At 42.2% G+C, this 23,528-nt stretch overlaps 1 protein-coding gene across 2 annotated transcripts in view; it reads left to right on the top strand.

Moving 5' to 3' along the window:
* Window positions 1-11,530: 11,530 nt before the first annotated feature.
* Window positions 11,531-23,528, top strand: part of DCT (dopachrome tautomerase) — a 35,005-nt gene continuing 23,007 nt past the window's right edge. For both annotated transcript variants that reach the window (XM_006020685.1, XM_006020684.1), the window contains exons 1-2: window positions 11,531-11,853; window positions 18,952-19,251. In XM_006020685.1, the coding sequence (XP_006020747.1) occupies window positions 11,541-11,853; window positions 18,952-19,251 (613 nt within the window). In that variant the 5' untranslated portion in view covers window positions 11,531-11,540. The remainder of the gene's footprint in view (window positions 11,854-18,951; window positions 19,252-23,528) is intronic.

The following is a 23,528-nucleotide window of genomic DNA, read 5'->3' as shown; positions in this document are numbered from 1 at the left end:
TTAAATTGAGAGGTTTGGATTGTGAAGAGGTTTAGGGCTTAGTAGCTGAAAAAGGGTGCAGGTTAACTGTGCAGTGAAAAAAATCCCCTAACTCTAAGTGCTTCTCCTCTGTCAGATTGCCAGTAGAATAGTTAATTGCATTTTCTCTATTTTCTTCTATTAGGATTAGGGGCAGATAAGAACAGATTCACCCAGAAGTTAATGGTCAGTATTTCCTCAAATAGAAGAGATTCATTCAGGCCAGATCTGCTAAGACACAAAATGTATTTATTTTAAGGAACAATATAGAAAATATGTGGAAAGGCTTTAAGATATTAAGAATATGTGTATATGTGCCCACTGTGTCATATATACATAGGCAAGATATCTAAATAAGATATATTGGTATGATATAAGATATCTAAGATAATTATCAAGATAGCTAAATAAGTGTCTCTCTACCTCAATTAAATGGTGTTAACCCCCCGAAGACTATCATAATGAGGTGTTTACTTGTTTTCTTTCAAATGACCATAGGGAGAGCAACACCTCCAAAAGCATTTGAGTGACTTAGAAATCTCATTTTAACACTTACTTTGGCACTGAGAAGCCAAAGTCTTATTAAAACGATAAAAAAAAATAAGCAAAAGAAAAAGAAACATTTGTAAAGTGGCTATTCTGCATAGACACATGGTTAGCTCCTTCTTTTGTCCCTCCACTGTGGTAAATACTTTCTTGCAATGCTAGCTTAATGCCCTCCTTGTTGCTCCAGTTAGTTGCCAAACAAAAACATTTATCACCACAGCTGTGAATAGCCTCCTGCCATACCATATATGTGATTGTGTGGTTTGCACATTAGATCCCATCAAACCTTATTGCTGGTGCAGGTGGATCCTGGGATCATGATGCCAGGCTCCCCCTGTGCTGGTTCTCAAGTAGGGTGGCCATCATAGAGGACATTCCGGTTTTCTGCTACTCTGTCCTCTGCCGTCCATTGATACGAAACTTGATGCCTTTATGTCCTCTATTTTTCTCTTGAAACTTTCATAATACTTTGCAACCTTTTCTCCTGAAGAGAAAATAGAGAACATAAAGGCATCGGGTTTCATATCAATAGAGGACAGAGGACAACTGGACTGTCCTCTATGATGGCCACCCTATTCCCAAGATGTGAGCTGCAGGGCTCACAGTAACACACTCTGTAACACAACAGAAGTTCAGTACACATAAACTGCTTTCAAAATGGCCAAAACTGATTTAAAATAAACCTGGATGGATGTAGTTAGTGTCAGACATAACTGATTTAGGTTAAATTTTTTATTAAACTTCTGTTGCAGATTCCCTCCAGATTCAAGTTAACTCACAGTCCCCCAGGATCCCTGGATGCTTTTTACCCCACTCGCAGGCTGGGCAGACAAACCTTGGCCCAAGCAGTCTGCTCCAGACCAGTAGAGAAGCACACACTAACATTTCTGGAATCAAAAATAAATGTCATTTCACTTGCTGACAAGTCCAGTCTACTCAGCTTAGTCTAACCTGCAAAGCTTGAACTGATTTAGCTTCAGGCTTTTTGTCTGTCTGTACTGTTAAGACCCAGAGGGCTTCAGGCCTGGGTTAAGCTGCATGCTTAGCTCGAATTGTGGTTAAGACATGCATCTGGTGAAAAGGAGCAGATGGAAAAACACTGTCCCTGACTTAAAACAAATCAGGAAGTTGGCTAACTAAATTGAATAAATATAGTCTGGGCAAAAGAGGAACAGTAAAAGGAAAACTTAACCGACCTAAGAATGAAAAGATTTCCTCCAAATAGAAAATTCCAGTTAAAGGTAACCATATTTAGCAAACAGAATCAAGATTATTAATATGCATTAGGAGGAAGGCTTTAGCTAATTTTATGTATTAAGAAATGCAAGCTATATGGCATATATAGAGAGTTGAGAGAGCATACTCTTCAGAACCTCCTCCTGAAAGATCCAGTCACCAATCCAAGATTCAGAACTCAGATGAAGGAGTCAGGAACCCCAGACAAGACCTCATGGACTGGCCATCCAATGACATTGTGTTTGTTAAATCTCGGAGTAGTGATCATGTTGTATTGCTTTTGACTAACTACAGTAATAGAATTGTAACTGCTAAGGTTATTTTTGGCTTTTTGATTTAGAATTGTAACTGTTAGGGTTTAATAAATTTGCTTATAGTTATGAACAACCATATCTTAATCTCCATACCTAGTAATAAGACCCATAATAGGATCACTGGATGTAACAAATTGGTGGAGAATGTAGGCAACCAGGTAATGGGTGTTTGGACTGTTGATGTAGGTCCCTCTCATACTGTTTGGATGTAGGTCTTACAACTTGGCATGGTCATTTGGACTGTGGATGCAGATCCGACCATGGCAATTGAGGAGATATAACACACATGTTTTTCAGTAAGGCACAGCTGTGGATATAGGTCATCAGATGACTGTGAATGTAGGTCCTCTGTTAATCTTTTAGACACAAGGTTTTTTATTAAAGCATGACTGTGGGTATAGGTCACCAGATGACTGTGGATGTAGGTCATCTGTACGCCTTTTAGATACGCCTGTAGATGTAGGTTGTTTATTAGGTCCTGAGGTCCAACTGTGGGTGTAGGTGATTTTGGACCTTGAGAAAGGGAAACCCAAGACATTTGTTGATAATAGTAGCTAGTCCTTTTTGGTAACAAGGGTCACAACCTGTTGCCAAAAATGACCACCCCAGGCCAGAGTCTTTTCAGTAGCGTAGAGTGGAAAATGGTAAAGAACGGGCCCTGTTAGAACAATGGGTCTAAGAAAAAGGTACCTGTCCCTGAAGTCTGAATGCCTTTCAGGGACGTAATGCCTTACATCAGGCTTGCCTAGCATTCAGGGTTTTGGTTAATGCCACCAAACCAAAGGTAACTAAGAAAAAAGAACAAAGCAGGAACAGTGTGGGATCTCTGGAAGGTTGCAAAGTATTATGAAAGTTTAGTTCAGAATCAGAAGCAAGAGCTATAGGATTTGTTGTGAGAGAAGGAGCAGTTTAAGAAAAAGGATGATAAATATAGAGCTCAGTTCTGTGGTGTAAATGTAAAAGCGCAGGCTGCTACAGCCTTAAGAGGCACAACAGCATATTTACTGCACAGTACATGCATGCATGTGTAGGCATGCCCGTACTGCGCAGTAATTTCAGTTACTGCTCAGTAAATGCTGGTAGTAAACTAACTGTGCAATAGATACTGTGCAGTAGTGCATGTGTAGATGCTGACTGGGAGAAAATTTGTTTTCCGTCAGCCCTAACAGAAGGGGGCCATGGGGGATGGGGAATTCCTCTGGTCCTGGCTGGGTAGGGATTTTCTTGAGCAGCTTGTGGCTGTCTGGAAGCTGTTCTGCCTCTGGGGAATCTCCTGGACAGGGTCTGGCCTGGGTGGGCAAATCCTGTTTTATTGTACAGTAAGCCTTTACAGCATTACTAGCATGGTTAGACGCTCTCTTTCACTACTATTTCACATGTTAGGGATATCAAAAGGATACTCCCCACTTTAAAAACAACCCAGGGTTGCACCTCATCATATATCTCTCTTCATTATTCTTGGAGAACATAACTTAAGAACAGCTATCTCAATAGATTCTTTTTGTTGCCTTCTGTAAATGCTACTGTCAAGTCTACTCTTAGCTCTTCTATGGAATAAACTTCATCACCGCTCTTGGCCTCTACCCCTGTGAAAGGCTTTGAAGCCCAACTATTTTGGACATTATCCCTGTGTTTCAATTTTTCATTAGCTGCATCTCTTTGTTGGTCACATTAATTGCTTTTACTCAGATCTCACCCTTTTGTTCATCTTGAAACAGAGTTCTGCTCAGCAGGGATTCTGACTATTCTGACCAGCTTTATGTAGCTTCATACTGTGGTCTAGATTCATTTTAATAGTTCTTTATTTTTGGAGAGACTATTACACTATAACTGGTTTATCACTTCATTTTGAGCCACCACTGGGAACAATTAATCTATTACCCTGTAGGGCATATATTTCTCTTTGCCAAAAAGCCTCTCCAAAGTAGCAAATATTGAAATACTTCTTTCATGAACTACTGTGCTAGTTCAATATTAATCTGTCATTGAATATGGTGGAAGAAGTATGTAAAACAATGCTGTCTTTGAGAAACAACTCATGATCCTGCTGCCTACTTGCTTCTCAAGAGGAGAATTTCTGCTTCAAGAATTTTGTGGCATGAACCATGATCAGTGATGTTTTGCCTTCCCTTTCCCACGTGCTGTATCCTCCTCCCTGACCTTGCAAAAATGTTATGAGTATTTAAAATACCCTTATAAAAATAATGTAAATTAACTCTAAAGAGAAAACCCTCCTGTGTTCCCTCCAGAAAAATATGATTTTTCTTCTTTTCCTCTAAAAACTGTATCACACATGTGCTTTATGCTTAAGGCTCTTTGAGTGAGTGTGCGTACATACCACACCTTGTGATTTGAAACAGATGTGGTTCTGGGACAGAAAGCTGATTGGTTGGGATCCTAGTTTTCCACGTGCTATGGAAAATCGTGGAATACACATTTTTTGTGACCTACTGAAAGTGCAGTGGCATTTTGTGGTGAGTGGTGCCATTTCTGCTCTCTTATTTTTACTGTGGTTTTTGCCTCTCAGCCAATCACTGGTTGTGGTGGGGTGATGAGGGCAGGGGCAAAAACTGCTGCAAGAAGAAAAGAGAGCAGAAATTGTGCTGCTCACTGTGGGACATCACTGTTCTTTCAGTAGGTTATGGAAAAACATGGATTTTTGTTTTTAAATGGAAAATTTTGCTTTTTTCCCCCTTAGAAAACTAGGATCTGATCAGTAAGAGCTTCTTCAGGTTTCATTTATGCTAAATCTCACTCACAATTACAGAGACAGATCTCATGTTAGTATGGGCTCTGCATTATGTGTCAGTCAGCATAAAACAAAGCAACAGGGGATAGCAGTTAAAAATGATCTTTCATACGTGTGACCTGGACTTGGTATTTAGCATGCATGCCATGAAATGAGCTGATCTCACTTTAGCCTTTGGCAGATTGTTTTCGTCACTGTGAATGAATCTGCTCCAAAATCTTGATTGCCACTGTCCAGCTGGCTTGCAAAATTGAATGTGTACCATAAATGCATAGGAGCTAAAGTGCCATTATGGAAGAACATGATCCGTGACAGTGATTTTCCATACATGAGCAGGTCTCAACATTTACTCACGTATTTATTTGCTGACATTTGAAGCATGGACAGGTTTATGAGCTTGAAACACTAGGTTGATTTAGGGTGTAGATTGAATCTATTTAGCAATTGGATTTCTGTATTAATGTTAGAGCATTTGTATTGAATATTGTTTTAAAATTTGCAATGCACCATGCATATGAGATGAGCAATATGAAGTCAAAATAAATGAAACTGTTAATTAACATTCCAGATAGAATCATCTGCTCCCAGTAATTAGGAACTCTTGACCTTGATGCTGGGTTAAAATGATTTGTTCCAGTCCTGGGGTGGTAGGTCCTTAAGTTAATCATATGCTCAAATCTGTTACTTGAAAAGTGCTTTGAAGACTCATGATGAACAAGACTTAGCTATAAGGAAGACACAAAACTGTAGTGAAACGTTTTGAGATGGAGAGTCAGGATAAAGAAGGCATTCCTCTATATTAAAAAAAAAAAATTGTTTTAATAATTTTTTTTCAATGCAGTACCTATGAGGGAGAGCTTCCTACAAGTTTCAAAACTATCTAATCAACATTAAGAGAATATGATTTGATGGAAGTAAGAAGGAGAGAGAAAGAGGAGTAGAGAATCAGCACTTTTTCTTTGTACTTCAACTTGTGTTATAAATTTGCTTCAGATCCTTTTACAGCTTATTTTTATTTTGTTATGAGTTATAATTTGTATTACCATGGATCCTAGGAACCCCAGTCAGGGTTGTGGTCATATGACATGATTTTTATAGAGTAATTTATCTCAGATTTTATTCCACAGTAAATTTATTCCAGAGTAATGAGTGAAAACAAGACCAGGTCTACAGCACTAGTTGACTGCTGTATGTGCTATTAAGGCCCCTGCCAGAGATGCAGGTAAAGGCATGATGGGATCTAATGAGTGATCCACACAATCACACGTCCTACCATGCTACATTGCATAGCAGAAAGGACAATTTTGGGATTGATCATCAGATCTCATCACGCCTTATTGTCAGTATAGGGGGAGCCTGGGATCATGATTCTGAGCATTCCTGTACCAGCAAGTAGCAAGGTCCCATGCCTGGGAGCCCTGCAACTGATAGTATGCTAGGAACCAGCCACAAAATTATTCTACAAGAAATTTCTCATGGAATAAGCTTGTGGCTTGTTCCTTGGTTTATAATGTCACTACTTGCTTTAATGTGTGGCCAGGTTAAAGCTTAAGACATGATTAACTGGTTAAGCGCATCTTCAGTGTAATGAAGGGGCCTAAGACACTTGGGGCACTTGTATACATGATGAAAATTGGCCGTTTTTTGCAGTTTAATTTTGCCAGGCTGTACATGTCCGGGGTTTTTAATGATTTAAATGAGTTTGCTACACTGCAAACTAAACCACATCTACATGTAGTTTGGTTTGCAATGTAGCTATTTGTGAGTTGCTGCCTTTGACAGTTTGCCTCCCCTGCTGCAGGAGAAGCTTCTGCCTTTGGCAGAAGCAGTGAGGGGCCTCATCCTTTTTTTTCCCTATGAGACTACCCACATCTCCTGCGGCTGGGGGGTGAGCTGCCGGTGGGCTGAGCATCCCCTGAACTATGGAGGGCCCCAGAGCTTCCTTCAACAGCAGCGGTGTCCCCTGGGCCCACCTGGCTGGGCTGCTAGAGGGTGGAAACTGCCACAGCTCAGGCTCAGGGAACAGTTGGATCAGGCTGGGTCCTGCCTGCAAGCTGAGGCAGCACCTGCCTGCTGGCTGCCTGCCTGGGTGGCTTTGGGGAGTGCTGCCACTGTGGAGGGAAGGTCCAGGGCCCCCTAAAGCTCAGGGGCTGCTGGCAGCTCACCTCCTGGCCATGGGAGAGGCAGGCAGGCTCCATGGAAAAAAAAGGATCAGGCCCCCTCACTGCTTTTCCATCTTCCTCAGTGGAGCCTGCCTGTGGGAGCTGTCACCATGACCATTTAGCCCCTGAGCTGTGGGAGGGCCTGGTCCTTTCCTCCACAGTGGTGGTGCCCACTGAGGCCACCCAGGCAGGGTGCTTACTGTGCAGATGATGCCCTAACTTGCAGGCAGCACCTGCCAGAGCCAATGTTTCCCTGAGCCCATGTGGGAAGGAAAAAAAAATGTGACGAGGGGCCCAATACTTTTTTTTTTGTGTAGCCCGACTGCCTCTCCCACAGCCAACATGCAAGCTGCCAGTGGCTCCTGAGCTGTGCAGGGCCTGGGTCTTCCCTCCATGGCAGCAGTACCACCTGGGTGGTACCTGCCTGCTGTCAGCCTACCCAGGTGGCACTGCCACAGAAGGAAGGACCAGGGCTCCTGGCAGCTCATGGGCTGCCAGCAGCTCACCCCCCAGCCATGGGAGATGTGGGCAGGCTCTGTGAAAAAAAAAAGGATTGGGCCCCTCATCACAACAGTGCCAAAAGTCACTAAATTGAAACGGTGGGTTTTTAATCATCACAATTAAAAAACCACCATTTCAATTTAGGGAATTAAACCCCTGTCATGTGTACAAGTGGCCTCAGCCTCTACATGTTGAGAAAAAACATTTTCATCTAGGAAAAGGGTACTCCAGCATGAAGCTGGGTATGGGAGTGGACACATTACTGGCACACTTTTTGAGGGGTAACTTTGCCATGGACTAGAGTGACTAATACTGGTATAAGAATGACGAATACTTTATCCTTACTATGGGGTGTCTGACTAGGATCCCATTGTACTAGAATTTCCGAGGTAATTGCTTGTCATCTTTGAAAAAACAGGTGGAGCTTTTGGATATTGGTAATAGGTAATGAAAAGGAAGAAACTACAGCAAGTGTGTAGCTGCTTAGTTATCTATACATGCCATTTGGGGAAATGAGACAAATCCTTGACCTTTATGAACTATCCAGTTCCAGGAGTTCTGATGAAGAGTGTTTGTACCTGAGAGCTTGGAAAGAAGCATTTTTCCTGCTATTTTAGTTGGTCTAAAAACAAGATATTGGATTTACCCAAAGAACCTTGTCTGCCAGTTTCAGGAGGGCATTCTTAGTAACTACCCTTTTCCTTTTTTCATGTTGTTTATTCCTCTAATGCTGGCTAACCCCCCCCCCGCAGGTATTAAAGTTGAACTTTGATGAATTTCAGATCATCCGACTATCTATATAACATCTTCATCAGCGACTTGGATGACGGGGTGGAAAGCATGCTGTCCAAGTTTGCTGATGACACTAAGATGTGGGGTGAGGTGAACACACTTGAAGGGAGAGAGAGGCTGCAACTAGATTTAGACAGACTACAAAAGTGGGCAGACGAGAATAGGATGGGGTTCAATGTAGACAAATGCAGGGTGCTGCACCTTGGGAGAAGGAATCCACAGCATACATACAGGCTGGGGAGTTCCCTTCTTGAAAGCACAGAGGTGGAACGGGATCTTGGAGTCATTGACTCCAAGATGAACATGAGCTGCCAATGCCAGACCGCAGCCAGCAAGGCCAGCCATACCTTGTCATGCATCCAAAGGTGCATCTCAAGCTGGTCCAGAGAGGTGATACTCCCCCTCTGTGGGACTTTGGTCAGGCCGCAGTTGGAGTACTGCATCCAGTACTGGGCACTGCACTTCAAAAGGGATGTGGCCAGCCTGGAGAGGGTTCAGAGGAGGGCCACCCGCTTGGTGAGAGGGCAGCAGGACAGGCCCTATGAGGAGAGACTGAAGGACCTGAACCTGTTCAGCCTCAGCAAGAGGAGGATGAGGGGGGACCTGGTGGCTACCTACAAACTCATCAGGGGAGATCAACAGCAAATAGGTAGAGCCCTTTTCTCCCCAGCACCACCTGGGGTGACAAGGAACAATGGTAATAAGCTGATGGAGAATAGGTTTAGGGTGGAGATCAGAAGGCAATATTTTACAGTTAGGGTGGCGAAAATCTGGAACCAACTTCCCAGGGAAGTGGTCCTCACCCCTACCTTGGGCAAATTCAAGAGGAGGTTGGACGATCACCTGTCTGGGGTCTTGTGAACCCAGCATTCATTCCTGCCTGTGGCAGGGGGTCAGGCTAGATGATCTGTGTAGGTTCCTCCTGACCCTAGCTACTATGAAACTATGAAACTATGATATGCTCATCTCCGCCAGGAAAGGTATAAGAGAGAAATGTGAAAAGGAGGACTTATACGGACACCGTAGAATACATATTGAGGAACATATGCCCCATTGTTTCATGTGGGTATAGGGAAGAACAGGCTCCTAAAGAGTTTTATGGCATGAAACAATGGAGAGCTTCTCCACAGTAGGTAATATTGAAAAGTTACTTAAATATTTCAAATGACTGCTGATTTGTATTAAACTTTGCTAAATTAACACAGAAGATGTATAGAAATAATATGGAAATAGGTAGGTAATAAGTAATATGGAAATGCATTCTTTTTATACATCTCCTGTGATAATTTAGTGAAGTTAAATATAAAAAATGGAATGGAATAGGAAGAAGCTTATCATCTTAAAATTAAATATAGTTTAGCATAGGGGTGTCCAACCTTTTTGAATGTGGGGCTGGATCATGAACTTTTTATCACCCAGTGGGCCGGCGAGCCATATTCAAAGACCTCACAGGAAGCAGTATCACATCAGGAAGTGATGTCACGTGACCTTTGACACCAATGAAGTTGCAGGAAGTGACAATGAAATGGGTCTGGAAATGTGGTTTAAAATCCAAAATAAAAACAAAATAAAAGCAACAATGAAATAACACCAAACACTTGGCTAAAATAAACACTTTTGCATAATGCTTAATGAAAGAAGCATAATGCAAGTTGACAGACCAAATGTGGAAAAGATAACAGCCAAAGTGGAAACTAATCAAAGGTGGAGGGATATGTCTCAGTGGGAGACACCTGCATGGTGCTTTGCAGCCTCCGCCGCTCACTGCCTTGCAGGGGGTGGGCGGGCAGGGAGGGAGGAGGGAGCGGGAGCTTCTCAGTGCATCTGAGAGGCTGCGAGAGAGACTCGTGGCTCAGCTGGGCACAAAGTGGAGCAGGGTGGGGAGAGCTGCTGCCACATGTTGGGGCCCCAGTCTGGGCTCCTCATCTTCCCAGGTGCAGCCTCCCTGGGATGTATGGGAAAGGCGCCCTCCACTCTGCTGCTGCCCGCCTTGCTGCCCTGGCGGCTGTGTGCCCACACTGCCCCCCGCTCCTGCCTTGGCCCCACATGGCTCTGCCACTGAGCCCTGGCCCATGCTGCCACCTCCACCTGCTTTCAAGGATGCCCGGTAAGTCATCTGGAGACCAGGGAGTGCGTGTGCGCCTGGGCCCTGCTCGCTGTGGGCTGTGTGGGAACCTTGTCCTTTTCCCAGACCTTCAGCAGCCATCAGGAAGCTGCTGAGGGGTTGGGGGAGGGACAAGGGGTGGGAATGAACAGTGTTTACTTTCATTTCCCATCACAGCACTTTGGGCCTCAGAAAATGGCTTGGTGGGCCGCATGGCAGCCCACGGGCTGTATGTTGGACAAGCCAGGTTTAGCATGTCTGTGAAGAGAATAGAAGAATTGAGTTGTTCTCCACTCCTCACCTTAAAGAATCACAGTGCAAGCCTTGGCTATTCTTCAGTCATTATATCAACAGATGTAACTCTTGATGTGAGTGTCATTAGTGGCTTTGTTGTATTTGTTAAAGGCATGAGTATGGTAAGCCTTTGTTTTTGACCTTTCCCTGATTTTTCAAGCTGATGCCTCAGTGACAGTGTCACCCTTCAGTGAATGAACATTTAAAAACTGAAGGATTTTTTTCCCACTTTACATTTGTTTAAGGGTGATAATTAAAAAATAACATGAAAGGGCTTCCCCCAAACCTTCAAACCCTCTATCCATCCTTTTTTATATGTAATGCCAACTGGTTCACAAGACACGAGCACGAGACGGACAAGACAAATAAATCCAAGGCATTCACCCTCTTGACAGAATGCCAGTACTCTTCAGAACTCATTTCCCTTTTTCTTACTGGTCTCTTTTTTACCCTCAGTGTCATGTGCTAAACACGAGGATTTGTACAGTGTTAATCCTTCTAATGAGGGCTTCTCCCAACCTCTATATAAATCCCCTCAAGCCTTGACTGCTTGGCAAGCACCATAGAGCAAAGGCTTCTGCCTTTTGAACCATATTCAAGGCAATTAGAGTCCAGCATTAAATTAAACACTGCAAATACCAACATAAGAAGCAGCAAAAGGAATTATTTCAGTCAGTCAGGGCACCGATGTGCTGAGAAACCAGAAAGAATTGCAGTTCTCTCAAGTCGAGAGGCTGTTAATGAAACCCCTGTGCTCCTGTCATTGACCTCTTGCAGACCCTGCCTGAGCCAACCACAGAGAAAGCTTCTTGTGGCCAGAAGTAATGACCTTCCTACAGCAGTGGGCAAAGTGGTTCAGATGGATGGTACTGAGCTACCTGAGCTGCTGTTATCCCCCACAGGCCGAGGCACAGTTTCCCCGTGCCTGTATGACAGTGGAGGCACTGCGGGCCAAGCGCTGCTGTCCAGCTTTGGGGCTAGAGCCAAGCAATATGTGTGGCTCCCGACAGGGCAGAGGATCGTGCACAGAGGTGCAAGCAGATGCCAGGCCATGGAGTGGCCCCTACACCCTACGGAACGTGGACGATCGGGAAAGATGGCCCCTAAAGTTCTTCAACCAGAGCTGCCAATGCACAGGTGAGAGAGGGGGGAAGAGCCCTGATAACCCTGATCCAGATAAGGGCAAAGGTAGGAAAATCCCTGGCCGGGGAAAAGTGTTCAGGAAGACTTCAACTTTAGGATTCCCAGTACACCACTGTCATGGCTATTGTGCTATACTAACAGGATGGGAATATGTGCTGGCCTTAGAGTCCAGTCAGGGTTAAAACATGATTATCTCTTTTTTTTCCTCCTGTGTATGCGAGCAAGAAACTTCATTTATGCTCTAGCCAGAAGGATATTCACCTTCATATTTCAACCTTGCTATTTTGTTAGGATGGACAGCGTTTGTGACTACTAGGACTGTGGAATGGGGTACATATTGAGCTGTATCACTACATGTCAAACTGAATATTAATTACTACCAGAGAAGAGCTGTACCACAGAGTATACATACCATGATGAAGATTTCCTGGTGTCTGGTTGATACTAGCTGTCCCTCAGCATAATTCACTCAGTCCTACTTTGCAGTCCTAAATGGACCTGCTGTAATAATTAGGCTAAAGCCAAAAACACTTGATAATGCTTTAATAAGTGTGCTTAAGCTTTGGCTACAGCTAGACAATTAATGTAGTGTTTATAAATAATAGTGCCCCCTCTATCCTGCAAAAAGATAGTAATCTGACAGAAGAGTGATTTAACTTTGTGGAGAGAAATGGTAATGTAAACAGGCCTCTGTTACAAGCTGCATTTGCAGTGTAGACAAAACAGCAAAATCAGTGTTAATTAGTTTGCTCATGTAGTATGATCTGATCTAGGAATCCTTAGGTATGAATGCACTATGTGAACTTCAGCTCCTTAGTGTCCTATGGTATACTGACATCAATGGCTGTGTCCAGAAGAGCGCGGACATGCGGTATGTGGTGTCACAGACCTGTCTGCAGTGCCACACACTGCACATGCAGGCATTCCCAATGCTGCTACTTTGGAGTGTGGGGTTTTTTTTTTTACCCTGGGAGATCCCAGGGTCAAAAAACCCATGCTGAAAAAAAGCAGGGTGGTGCAGGCGGTAGCAGCACACACCACTCAAAACCAGAGCCTGGCCAGCTGGAGCTACACTCTGCTGCTGGCCAGGCTTTCTGCTCTGTCTCCAGCCCCAGAAGGCCCCCCAAAACCCCAGGTAAGGCTTCTGGGGCATCCCCTACTGCACCTGGGGTAACCTGCCACGTGCCAGAGTGTGCATAGCACGGGTGTTCCCTAGGAACAAGTAGCAGCGGCACAAGGTGTGCCACTGCTACTTTTCCCCAGGGAAACAAACATCTGTGCTTGTCTGGACATACCCAATGGGACTATTCATCCAGGTAAGGTCTGCAAACTCTTACACATACAGTACAGTACAGAGAATGTGCATGTATGATTGTGTTAAGTTTGTATAAAAAGAACCATGTAAAGCTGAAAATCAGTCTCTTAAATGTTAGGAAATACTAGAAATAAGATAGATTCTGCAACATCTTAATTCATCAGTTTTGAGCATATGAATGATCACACCAACTTTAATGACATTGTTTTTCCATACAACTTCTGCTTCATTCAGTGCACAGAATAGACATCGTGCAACAAATCAGCAGTGTTCTGTATTTTGTCTTATCCTGTTTGTTCAACATGTGGATCAGAGTCATACATACTATACACTAGTCAAATCTGTGCATAATGCAGGTGAATATTCATTTAATCAGGGGCTTTTCTATGGGGCTCTGACTCACCATTATATCACCCTGTGTACTCAAGTGCAGCTTCCATTGCATTTCTGCAAATCAGACCCCCATATCTTGAGTCAGATACTCAACCAGGGGTCATACAGATACAAAGCCCTAGATCTCTTCATAGGTCCTCATCTCCGGGGATCTTGGTTTTCTCTGAAAATAAAATCCTCAATTTTTGGATTAAAAAAGTAACCCAAAATCCATATTTTCCCGTGATTAAAATGAAACACCACTAATACATAGATATAGGGATTAAATTGCTAACATTTAGTGAGCAGATGCATCCTACATTATTTTTCGCTCAAAGGTTTTTCACTTGCTGAATTTGAGCAGATTTTTAGAGGGAGGGCAAAAGCCAGATTTATTTCAGGTCCTGCTCCAAAGCATGTGGGTTTCTAGAACTGTTCAAAGAAAAGGCCAAAGTTGACATAGAAACTTATATTTTTACCTACTCTCATTCTTAAAAATGGATAAACAGATTTTGGCTCGAACATTCCAAAGAAAATCAGCCTGAAGCTGAAATATTATAGAAAAAACTTCAGTGCAAGTGATTAAAGTTTCACAAAATTATAATCAGCTATTTTATAGTGTGGGATACCAGGCACTACTTGAATAAAAGGTGGTGCTACCAGCTCCACTTAAAAGTTAAAAGGTTCTAGCAGCCTAAATCTGTTTTCCCCTTCTCTCTTGGCCTTTGTCCAGACTTACATTAAAAATCCAATTGCACTTTGTTTGTAGAGTGATTTGAAAATATAATGTAGCATTTTCATCTTGAAAAATCCCACATTGCTTCATAAGCTAAATGCAGTGTGACACATCTCCACCTGGGCATTGATTCAAAAAAGCCTTTAAGCATGTGCATAAATATGTTTCTATGCATGCAGGACTTACTAATCAGTGCCTAAGTGCACAGCCGGCACATCTACACATGCACATCTATTGTGTAGTAACCAAAATTATGGCTCAGTACAGGTGCACGTTTACACATGCACACCTGTACTGTGCAGGAAATATGGTGACTTACACTGACTTGAGCATATATTTGATACCTACATCATACAGGTATCAAATTTATGCCTGATTAGTTGCAGCACAGTAACACATGTGTGTGTGGACTAACATGGGAGTAACTTTATTCCTAAACCAGTCTACACACAATGTTAATGCACTTTGATTCCTGCATGTGTAGATGCCGGCTTTTTCCTGCTGACTGTGCAGTAACTTTCTGTGCATTATATTTAAGCCAGCGAAAATACACATGTAGGCATACCCAGCATGCTGAATTACATTTCACCCTGGGAGATACCTACACTCTATGTAAGTGTGAAAGGATATATGTGCAAATTCTGAAAAAGAATGGCTGTTCTAACTGTATTCTTATGAAACAATGGGTGCATCTACATGTGTACTTTAATGTGCAGTAGCCTACTCTACTATGCATTAAAGTGACGCGTAAAAAACTATGCTAATATGCTAATGCACAATATAATAGGCTACTGAACATTAAGCATCACCTAAATTCATTTATTTAGTACCTCATATTAGAGGATGCCAATACACAAGCATGGAGGCTGCTCCACACGCTGGAATTCCAGTGCATCAAAGCAGACTCAATTAATTGATTAACTGTGGCAACTGTTGCACTCCAGCAGCGTCCTCCATCTTGTGTATATGAGTCCCTGCACTTAACAATTGGCGGCGGTGGCACTTGATCTAAAACTCATCAAATGAGCTTTAGTACAAGCATTGCTGCTGCTATTTTTAAGTGCAGAGACACTGATACACAAGACATGGTGGTGCTTTAATTAGAACGGCTCTTGAAGCCACTCTAATTAAAGCACTACCCCTCTCACCCCCAGAGTACGTGTAAAAGTGTAAAAGTGCCCAGAAGTACTAAACTTAGTGTGCATTAGGAAAAGCACATTAATGCATGTGTAGACATGCTCAATGAGGTGGAATTTTAAAGGTTTGTGTAGAGCAGAGAGGATTTTGCTTTTTTTGTGGTCCAGACAAAATGCCCCTACATTATGATTTTTGGTTTTGAAGGACTGATTTGATTGAAACCTATTTTCCTAGAGCTTAGGTTACTAAAGCCCCAATTCTGTAAACATTTCCTCAAGTGCTCAGCATTACTCAGACTAGTCCCACTTGCTTGATTTGACTTCAGTAGGATAGGAGTACTTTTCACATGAATACCTTTGTTAGTGCTGGTGTTTGCAGTGTTGGGTTCTAAACTACCTGACTAGAGCATTTGTTCTTCTGGGTTGTTGTTTTCGATACATCTTCAAATCTTGCTTTTCTCTTTTCATTTCTCATTCTGCTATTTAGTTTGTTTTTTTTTATCTCAGGTCCCTTTTACACTTTTCCTCTTCTCTTCAGTTTCCATTCTGTAAGTACTGCAGGGATAAAACACAGAAGTGGGAGCAACATTTGTAACCCAAGAGATGACTTTTCCTCTGGAATTTATTCTGATGTAGCCACACTGATACCAAATTCAGGTCGTTTCCCAAGGGAGTGCTAAAAGACCAGTGATAATCAGGTATCCTGGTTTTCTCTGATTAATAAATGCCCAATTTTTGGACGAAAAAAAAGTAACCCAAAATCCATATTTTTCTGTGATTAAAATGAAATGTCACTAATATATATATTAGTGACATTTCATTTTAATCACAGAAAAATATGGATTTTGGGTTACTTTTTAAAATTCAAATATTGTTTTTTTTAAATCAGAGAAAACCAGGATCCCTGATGGTAATGCAGGAGTTGGCTTAATATTTAATTGTTTCTTCAAAGTGAGTCTTTATATCTGTGCATTTTTTCTTTAATTCTTTATACCGGCTGTTTCTGAACATCCATGTTTTAAAATATATGTTGGACAATATTTTGTGTTTGTCTTCATCAGGCAATATATGGCTTGTAGGCTGGATACAGTAGGGGGTTTCTCCCACATGGCTCCATGCTGCACTGAAGCCAGGCAGTTGGGTGCTTCACCTATGCAACACTGAAGCTAAGCAGCAGCAGGGGCAAGTCATGGTGGCAGCTTTGCATCCCAAGCTGGGCCATTTTGGCCTGCCCCTGGAAAACATTGCCCACCCCTGTGTTAGATGGCTGGTGTGTAACTTCACATAATAGGAGTCTGATTTTATTGGACTGACTGGTGTAGCTCATAGCTAGGGGTACCAGAGAAACATTTTCAAAGCAATGGCAACCAAGATTTTCAGAAAGAGCTTAAAGATTGTGCTGAAATACCCTAATAAATAGCTTCATTTTAACTTGATGCTGAACATCAAATAACTTCCACTGAGGACACATTTAAAACTTCAGGCTACTTTAACGATTTTCTGAATTTAGCTTTTCAGTGGAATGATGCACTGTACTGTACAGTTTTCTTTCCCCTTTCTAGTCCTAAGTAGATGTAATGCCTTAGTTCTTTTTAAACTGAAGACTAGATTCTGATTAATGCAATTGAGAGATCCAGTGCCTTTCCTCCTGTGCCGAAAGAGAATTGCAGTGATAAACCCATTGCTTTCAAAAACTTGTTTTCTGTACAAGGTTGACTCAGTATTCTGGTAACTGCAAAGTATGTCCTGGCATGAATCTAACTGAAAAATAACACTAAATAATTCATTCTTTTCAGATGGCAACATTGAATCTGTGGCATAAATTTTTTCATTCATTTAAGTGCTCCGACTGTAACTAAGGTTTGACTTGGCTTTGGTAAATTCTTAAAATGAAATGCAGTGATTGCAATTCCGGGCTCGTTCCACTATACCAGAGTGAATAGTGGTCAAGCAGTTCATTCTTTGGATATGCTGTGTGTTTGGAATTAGAAAAAGCATGGTGCAACTAAAATTTCTGAATGCATCTGGACCTGTTAATTAGCAGGTATTGCTAATTATATCAAAGGGCAGTATTTTAATAGAGTTATCAACTTCATATTGAAAGGATTCTTCATTTGGAAACTCTGGGCTAGTTTTTAATCTGAGTTACACAAACTCCAAGGTGTCAGTAACTGAGAAGCATCTGACTTACATTTTTCAAAACTCACTAAAAGTGATTATTGTAAGAGAAAACTGCGGTCATATGATTTCTGGCATGTCACTGAAGTTGTTGAGTAATACAATTCTTTAGGTTCACTGAAAAATTGTAAGTAATTATTATCAGTAATCACTCTTGCCTCTCCTTCCATTTCTATGTTTAATTTGTGTATTGTAAACATGTGTTTAATTTCCACTCTGGAGCGCAAAACCTAAAGTTTAGTCTAGCTCTTAAACTAAATAATATTATCTTTCCATTACAATTTTTTAAGAGAAGCTTATTGGTTAATTAAGTAGAAAAAGGTGTTCTGACATTAGCTTGTGGAAGTACATAAGATGATTGGGTTAGAAAGAACAGAAAGAGATTCCATTGTTAAATAGTTATAAGAGTATGTCACTTACTGTAGCCAATGACTGACAATATTGACAAAAATAACCTGATGAAGTGGCTGTAGAAGAAACTCAACTTTGATATGAGGTAAGTTGACTGTAGAAAGTATGAATTTGCTGAAACTGAAGCATAGGTATTGCTGTGGCTCTTGATACCAAGTCTTTGGAGTTATTTTGTAATGTTGGAGATTAAGTTGCTGGCTCAGAGAGTACTTAACATAGGTTTACCTAATGGTGTTGGACTTAATGGTTAATTAATGGTAAAGGTAAACATCCATACCCCGCGAAATGCTACTTCTCTGACTCCCACATAAGATTGCAGCATCATTTAATGCCAACATTGGTATCCTTGCAGTGGTTCCTAGAGGTTATGATTATACATTGGATCCCGCTTATACATTTTTACCATGACACAGAGTCCTGTAGTTCTCAGGCTTTTGCCTTTATCCCATGTTTAAATACAATGAAAGAGCTTGCTTCCTGCTTTTTTAAATGTATTTAAAGAGCAGGAGTATCTGTCAGACAACTCTGTTCAGTGTTTGATCCTGGAAGTTACTGAGTACAGCAGGCCCAGTGAAGGAGCAGCACCCAATAACATCTTTTGCTGAAGTGCTTAATCTTGATTTCAGTGAAGCTGCTCAGACATGTAAATACTTTAAAGGATCAGGGCCCAAAGGTTTTAGCACCTTTCAGAACCAAGCCTTTTATCTGAGCCTTTACCATGATAAGCAGCCTCATGTGATTCTTGGCCCTGCTGTGTTTCTGGGAAATGAGCCATCCTTTTAGTTAAGCAACTGGCAAAGCAGCCAATCTACTCAGCTGCTGCACACTGCAAGAACTGAAATCTCTGGAGGCAAGGAAGACTAACAAATGAAATAATTATGCAGTTCATTTGTGTTCTGATTAATTTACACTATTTCATGAACCCATGCTCTCTCTTAATGCAGGGAACTTTGCTGGCTATAACTGTGGTAACTGCAAATTTGGCTGGACTGGCTCCAACTGTGATGAAAAGAAGCCACTAGTTGTCCGGAAGAACATCCATTCCATGACAGCAGAAGAGAGAGATCAGTTCTTAGATGCTTTAGACCGTGCAAAGAATACCATTCACCCAGATTATGTGATTGCTACTCAACACTGGCTGAGTCTGCTTGGGTCCAACGGAACTGAACCACAAGTTGCAAACTGTAGTATTTATAATTATTTTGTGTGGCTTCATTACTACTCCGTCAGGGACACCCTATTAGGTTGGTGCCTTCTTTTACAAGGGGATCTAGAAAATAAAGAACAGGGTAGAAGTGTAACTATTGACAAAAAGGTAAGTATGAGTAAAAGTGTTCAAATCACAGCAGAAGTAAGGATGGTCTCATTGTTATGGTTCTAACTGAGGGCTCAGGAGATCTGGGTGCAGTTTTTTTGTTTTGTTTTATTTTATTATACACTTCCTTTGGGATTCAGACCCACATCTCCTGACTCCTGGGGGAGAGCCCTAACCACCAGATTAGGAGCCAGGTTGGATGGAGATTTCATCCTGTTGAAGCTGCACCGTTGTGTAGAAAGGAATACATTAATCATGGGACCAGAACAACAGCAAGCAAGAGGTTGTATGACTAGCACAGGAAAATGCTAGTTTTTTGCCTCTGCTTTGGGACTGCTTATGCATTTTGCATTACAGTTGTTATATAAAATGCATAAACAGCATTTCTGAATCTGTTACCATCTTCAGAAGTACCTTCTGTGTCAGTTGGATATGTTTGTATCTGTCAGCTAGAAATGAGGTAAGTCTCACAACAGCTATGCTGTGGCTAGATTAGTGTGGTCTGGCTGGATGGGCAAGCTATTCTTTTCTGGGATCAGGGAGAGAATTGCCTGTTATATGTGCTGTAACTCTAATGAAGGGATGCTATATGGTTTATACATTCTGGGAAATATCACTTCTGGGCATTGTCATTGCATCAAACAGCTGGGCCTAAATCCAAATCCCTTTAAGGTAAGTAAATGGCTCTTATCTGGCTAACATTAGCCTGGGCAGGAGTGTGCCTGGCTTCTGCTCCTGTCCTCAATGTTTTTTTTTTGCATTTGGTATTTTATAGACATTATATACAATTGACAGAGGGACAGGAGCAGGCACCAGGTCCAGTAAGGCCCCTCTCTCTGGGGGCAGTGACTATCCCACTGAGCAATAGACCTTCTGGCCAACATGCCTTTTGGCCCCACTGGGGCCAGCTTCAATAGAAGGGGTGGAGGTTATATAGGCTAGGTACAGATGTTTAGGGAGGTTATGGTAAGGTTAGATCATATTAGAAACGGCCACCTGATTTAACTTAGATTGCCCAGGTGCAAACTTTACACTTAGGTTGACTTAACTCGGGATTTAAGTATGAACTGTACAGAAGTTCAGGAAGGTTAGATCAGTCTAAAAATGGCCAACCCAATCTAAGTTAACTGCATCTCAGAAGTAGTCTAACTTAGGCTGAGTCCAGAGAGACTAATCTAATTCAAGTTCTGTACAGTTCCCAGTGCAGCGCCTGGTACTGGGTTATTTTTAGCCTCTCAGCTCCTCCCCACTCCTCCAGAATTACAACTTCCCTCCTGGCCAACCAGTCAGCCTCCCCCAGGCCTGCCAAGTGCCCCATCCTACAAGCCACTCCTGGTGCCAGTTTTACCAGAATTCACAGGTGCCTGGAGCTGATTGAAGTAAATGGAGATGGGGGGAGGGGCAGGCAGGATTGGGGGGAGAAGGTTTGCCTAGGGGGGCAGTTAAATAACCCCTGACCCTGGGAAGGGGGGAAAGGGGAACCCCCCTATTCCCCTCAGCACCTCCTGTGGACCCTGCTAGCCCCCCTTTCCTCCTGGATGCTACCATGCCGGAATCTGTAGAATCTACTAATGCTCCTGATCCTCCCACCCCCCACCCAACAGACCCCACTTGCCCCCCCAATCCTGCCAAACCCTCCCAGTTCTCATCAATCCCCTTCATGGACCCCACTAGCTCCGCAATCCCCCAGTCCTCCCTGCAGACTCCACTTCCCTCACTGATCCCCCCCATAGACTCTGTTTAATGCTTCTGATTCCCCCACAGACTCTGCTTGCCCTGATCCTCTCCCAGCCCCTCTGCTAGCCATCCCATCCTGACTTACCTTAGATCAGATGACCATTTTGAACTCAATTTAACCTCCTCAAATGTCTTTAAGTACCCACAGAGATCAGAGTCATGGTCCACCATGCTCACTAGATGGGATTAGGAGGCAATACTAGTAGGGCAGTCCCTGAGCAAAGGAGAGCTGGCCTCTTTTAAAAATAAATAGCCACATACAAGAGATTTTATTTTTGGAAGAAAGGAATGTGCTGTCTTGAACAACAGGCTCCTGTGGCAAGCTGAATTATCTATGTGTAACTTCCTAATTCTGTTTGGTGCTAGGACTCTCTAGGCACGTATTTTTTTAGCTCTCAAACTCCATTTGAATTGGAGAGCCTGTTTGTCGTCTCTGCCACCTTTTGCCTTTTAACTTTTTAAGCTAAAAGGAAATTCTCACACCTGGCACAGGGCCAGTGCTTAGCTTGGTTCAACTGTGATTGTCTGTTAAATTCTAGGATAAAGAGATGGTTGCTCCCCAGGGCAAGCTGGTTTTCAAGGCTGAACTAACTAAGAAATGGGTCATCTGATAGGGAACCTCTGTCACCTGATGTGGCTGATCTGGGAGCACTTGACAAAGGGAACTGTAGGCTATTAAAGAGGCTTTTGTACAGGTTCTGTAGTGAGGGAGAGAGAGCAGAAATATGAGCTAGGACAGAACAGAAGGAAGTTGGCTGCTTAGAAAGACAGATACTACAGACTCTAGAGGAGAAGCTGTGTGCAGGAAGATCTAGTCTCCAAAGAAGACACTGACCTAAACCCAAAGAGCATTTTAGGGTGCACCTACATGTGTATTAAGGTGCTTTTCCCAATGTGCATTAAATTTAGTACCTCCAATATGAGGTACTAAACAAATGCACATTAGGCTGCCTTAATGTGCGGTAATAATTTAGGATGACTTTTAGGTGACGCTTAATGTGCAGTAGCCTATTTCACTGCGCATTAGTGTCATTTAATGGTTTTTTATGTGATGATTTAATGTGCAGTAAAATAGGCTACTGCATATTTCATTAAAACACCCCCTAGAATAGTAGCAAACTAAGGCAGGTGTATTTATTAGTTTTTCTAAATCTGTTTATTGTTTAAACCACCTAATATAGAATTAGAAGGGCCAGATTCTATTTTATTTATTAGGTACCTAACCTCTACCCTGCTTGAGGTTATTAGGCATCAACTCCAACCTGCTTGAGTCCCTGAAAAACAGGTAATGCAGAAAGTGTGGGTCCTCCTCTTCCTTCCAGCTTTTATATGACTCAGTCTTAAGGGTCAGAAGCTGATGAATTACAAAAGTAGATGCATTAATATATTTTCAGGGACTCAAGCAAAGTGGAATAGAATTGTACATTGGTATCTAAGTCCATTTAGATGCCTAGTACATGGAATAGGCTCTGGCCCATTATGTTTTGGAACCCATTACAAGCTGTGTGTCCCTCTGTTTCAGCTACTTCATGTCCCTAAGGAGGTAAGCTGTAAAATGCACACAATACTGGCATTATGAAAAGGTCCTGGAGCATTTTGGTATCAGTACCAGCTGTAGGGGGCATGAGCCACAGGGTCCCATTTCCATGAAAGGGAAGCTGAGAGTTTGTACGAAGGAAGTGTGCCAGAGAGGCTGGAACCAGAGAAATTGTTGGCATGTACTGGAACTGGGGAAGCTAAGAACACATGGGTCTGGTGTATTTGGACCCAAATACAGCAGCCTGGTGAATGTACAGGCTGAGATAGATATCCCAGAACTGTCTGATAGCAACATATACACATCTCTTAATTGGGGTTGGGGGAATCTTTTTTTTTGGTAAAACTGCATCCACTGAGGGATGCTGAAACTGCGTGGGCAGCTCTGTTGCTGAATCTGTCAAGAGACTGCTGATGGAAACAGTGGCAAGGTCATTAGCTTTCTATAGTTTCTCCTAATGAAAGGGGGGAAAAAAACCTACCAAATTTCTCTCCCTTTTCCATAGTGTACCTTCTTGCCAAATAGTGCAATCAGCTATTGTCACTTTGGCTGTCTCCTTCAATTCTGCTGTGCCAGTCAGGGTGGGAGAAAAATAAAAACAAAAACTGATCAGATATAATAGATGCAGCTTTTAAAAAATGTGGTAAGAGAAATGATCTTTAAAATTGGCATCTGATTATGGGACATATTCATTTTTTCTCACAGAAGTATTGTATTTTTTTCATTGAATACATAGGGAGACCATACATATTAGATAATAGGTGGGATTTCTGAAAAAATGAAGATAAGTGAAAGAAATTAATTTAAATTTTAGTTGCTTTTAAAAGTAAAAAAAAATCTGACTGAATTTTGAAGACTATTTTCAGCAATTTCTAAATTAAGAGTTGCCCATCCAACAATTTCTGCTGGAATCTGTTTCCAATAGTGCAAAT

The sequence above is a fragment of the Alligator sinensis genome, unplaced genomic scaffold (assembly GCF_000455745.1).
Source record: "Alligator sinensis unplaced genomic scaffold, ASM45574v1 scaffold740_1, whole genome shotgun sequence".
Classification (NCBI taxonomy): Eukaryota; Metazoa; Chordata; order Crocodylia; family Alligatoridae; genus Alligator; species Alligator sinensis.
The sequence above is the reverse complement of the archived record's forward strand: the minus strand, read 5'-3'. Positions and strand labels throughout refer to the sequence as shown.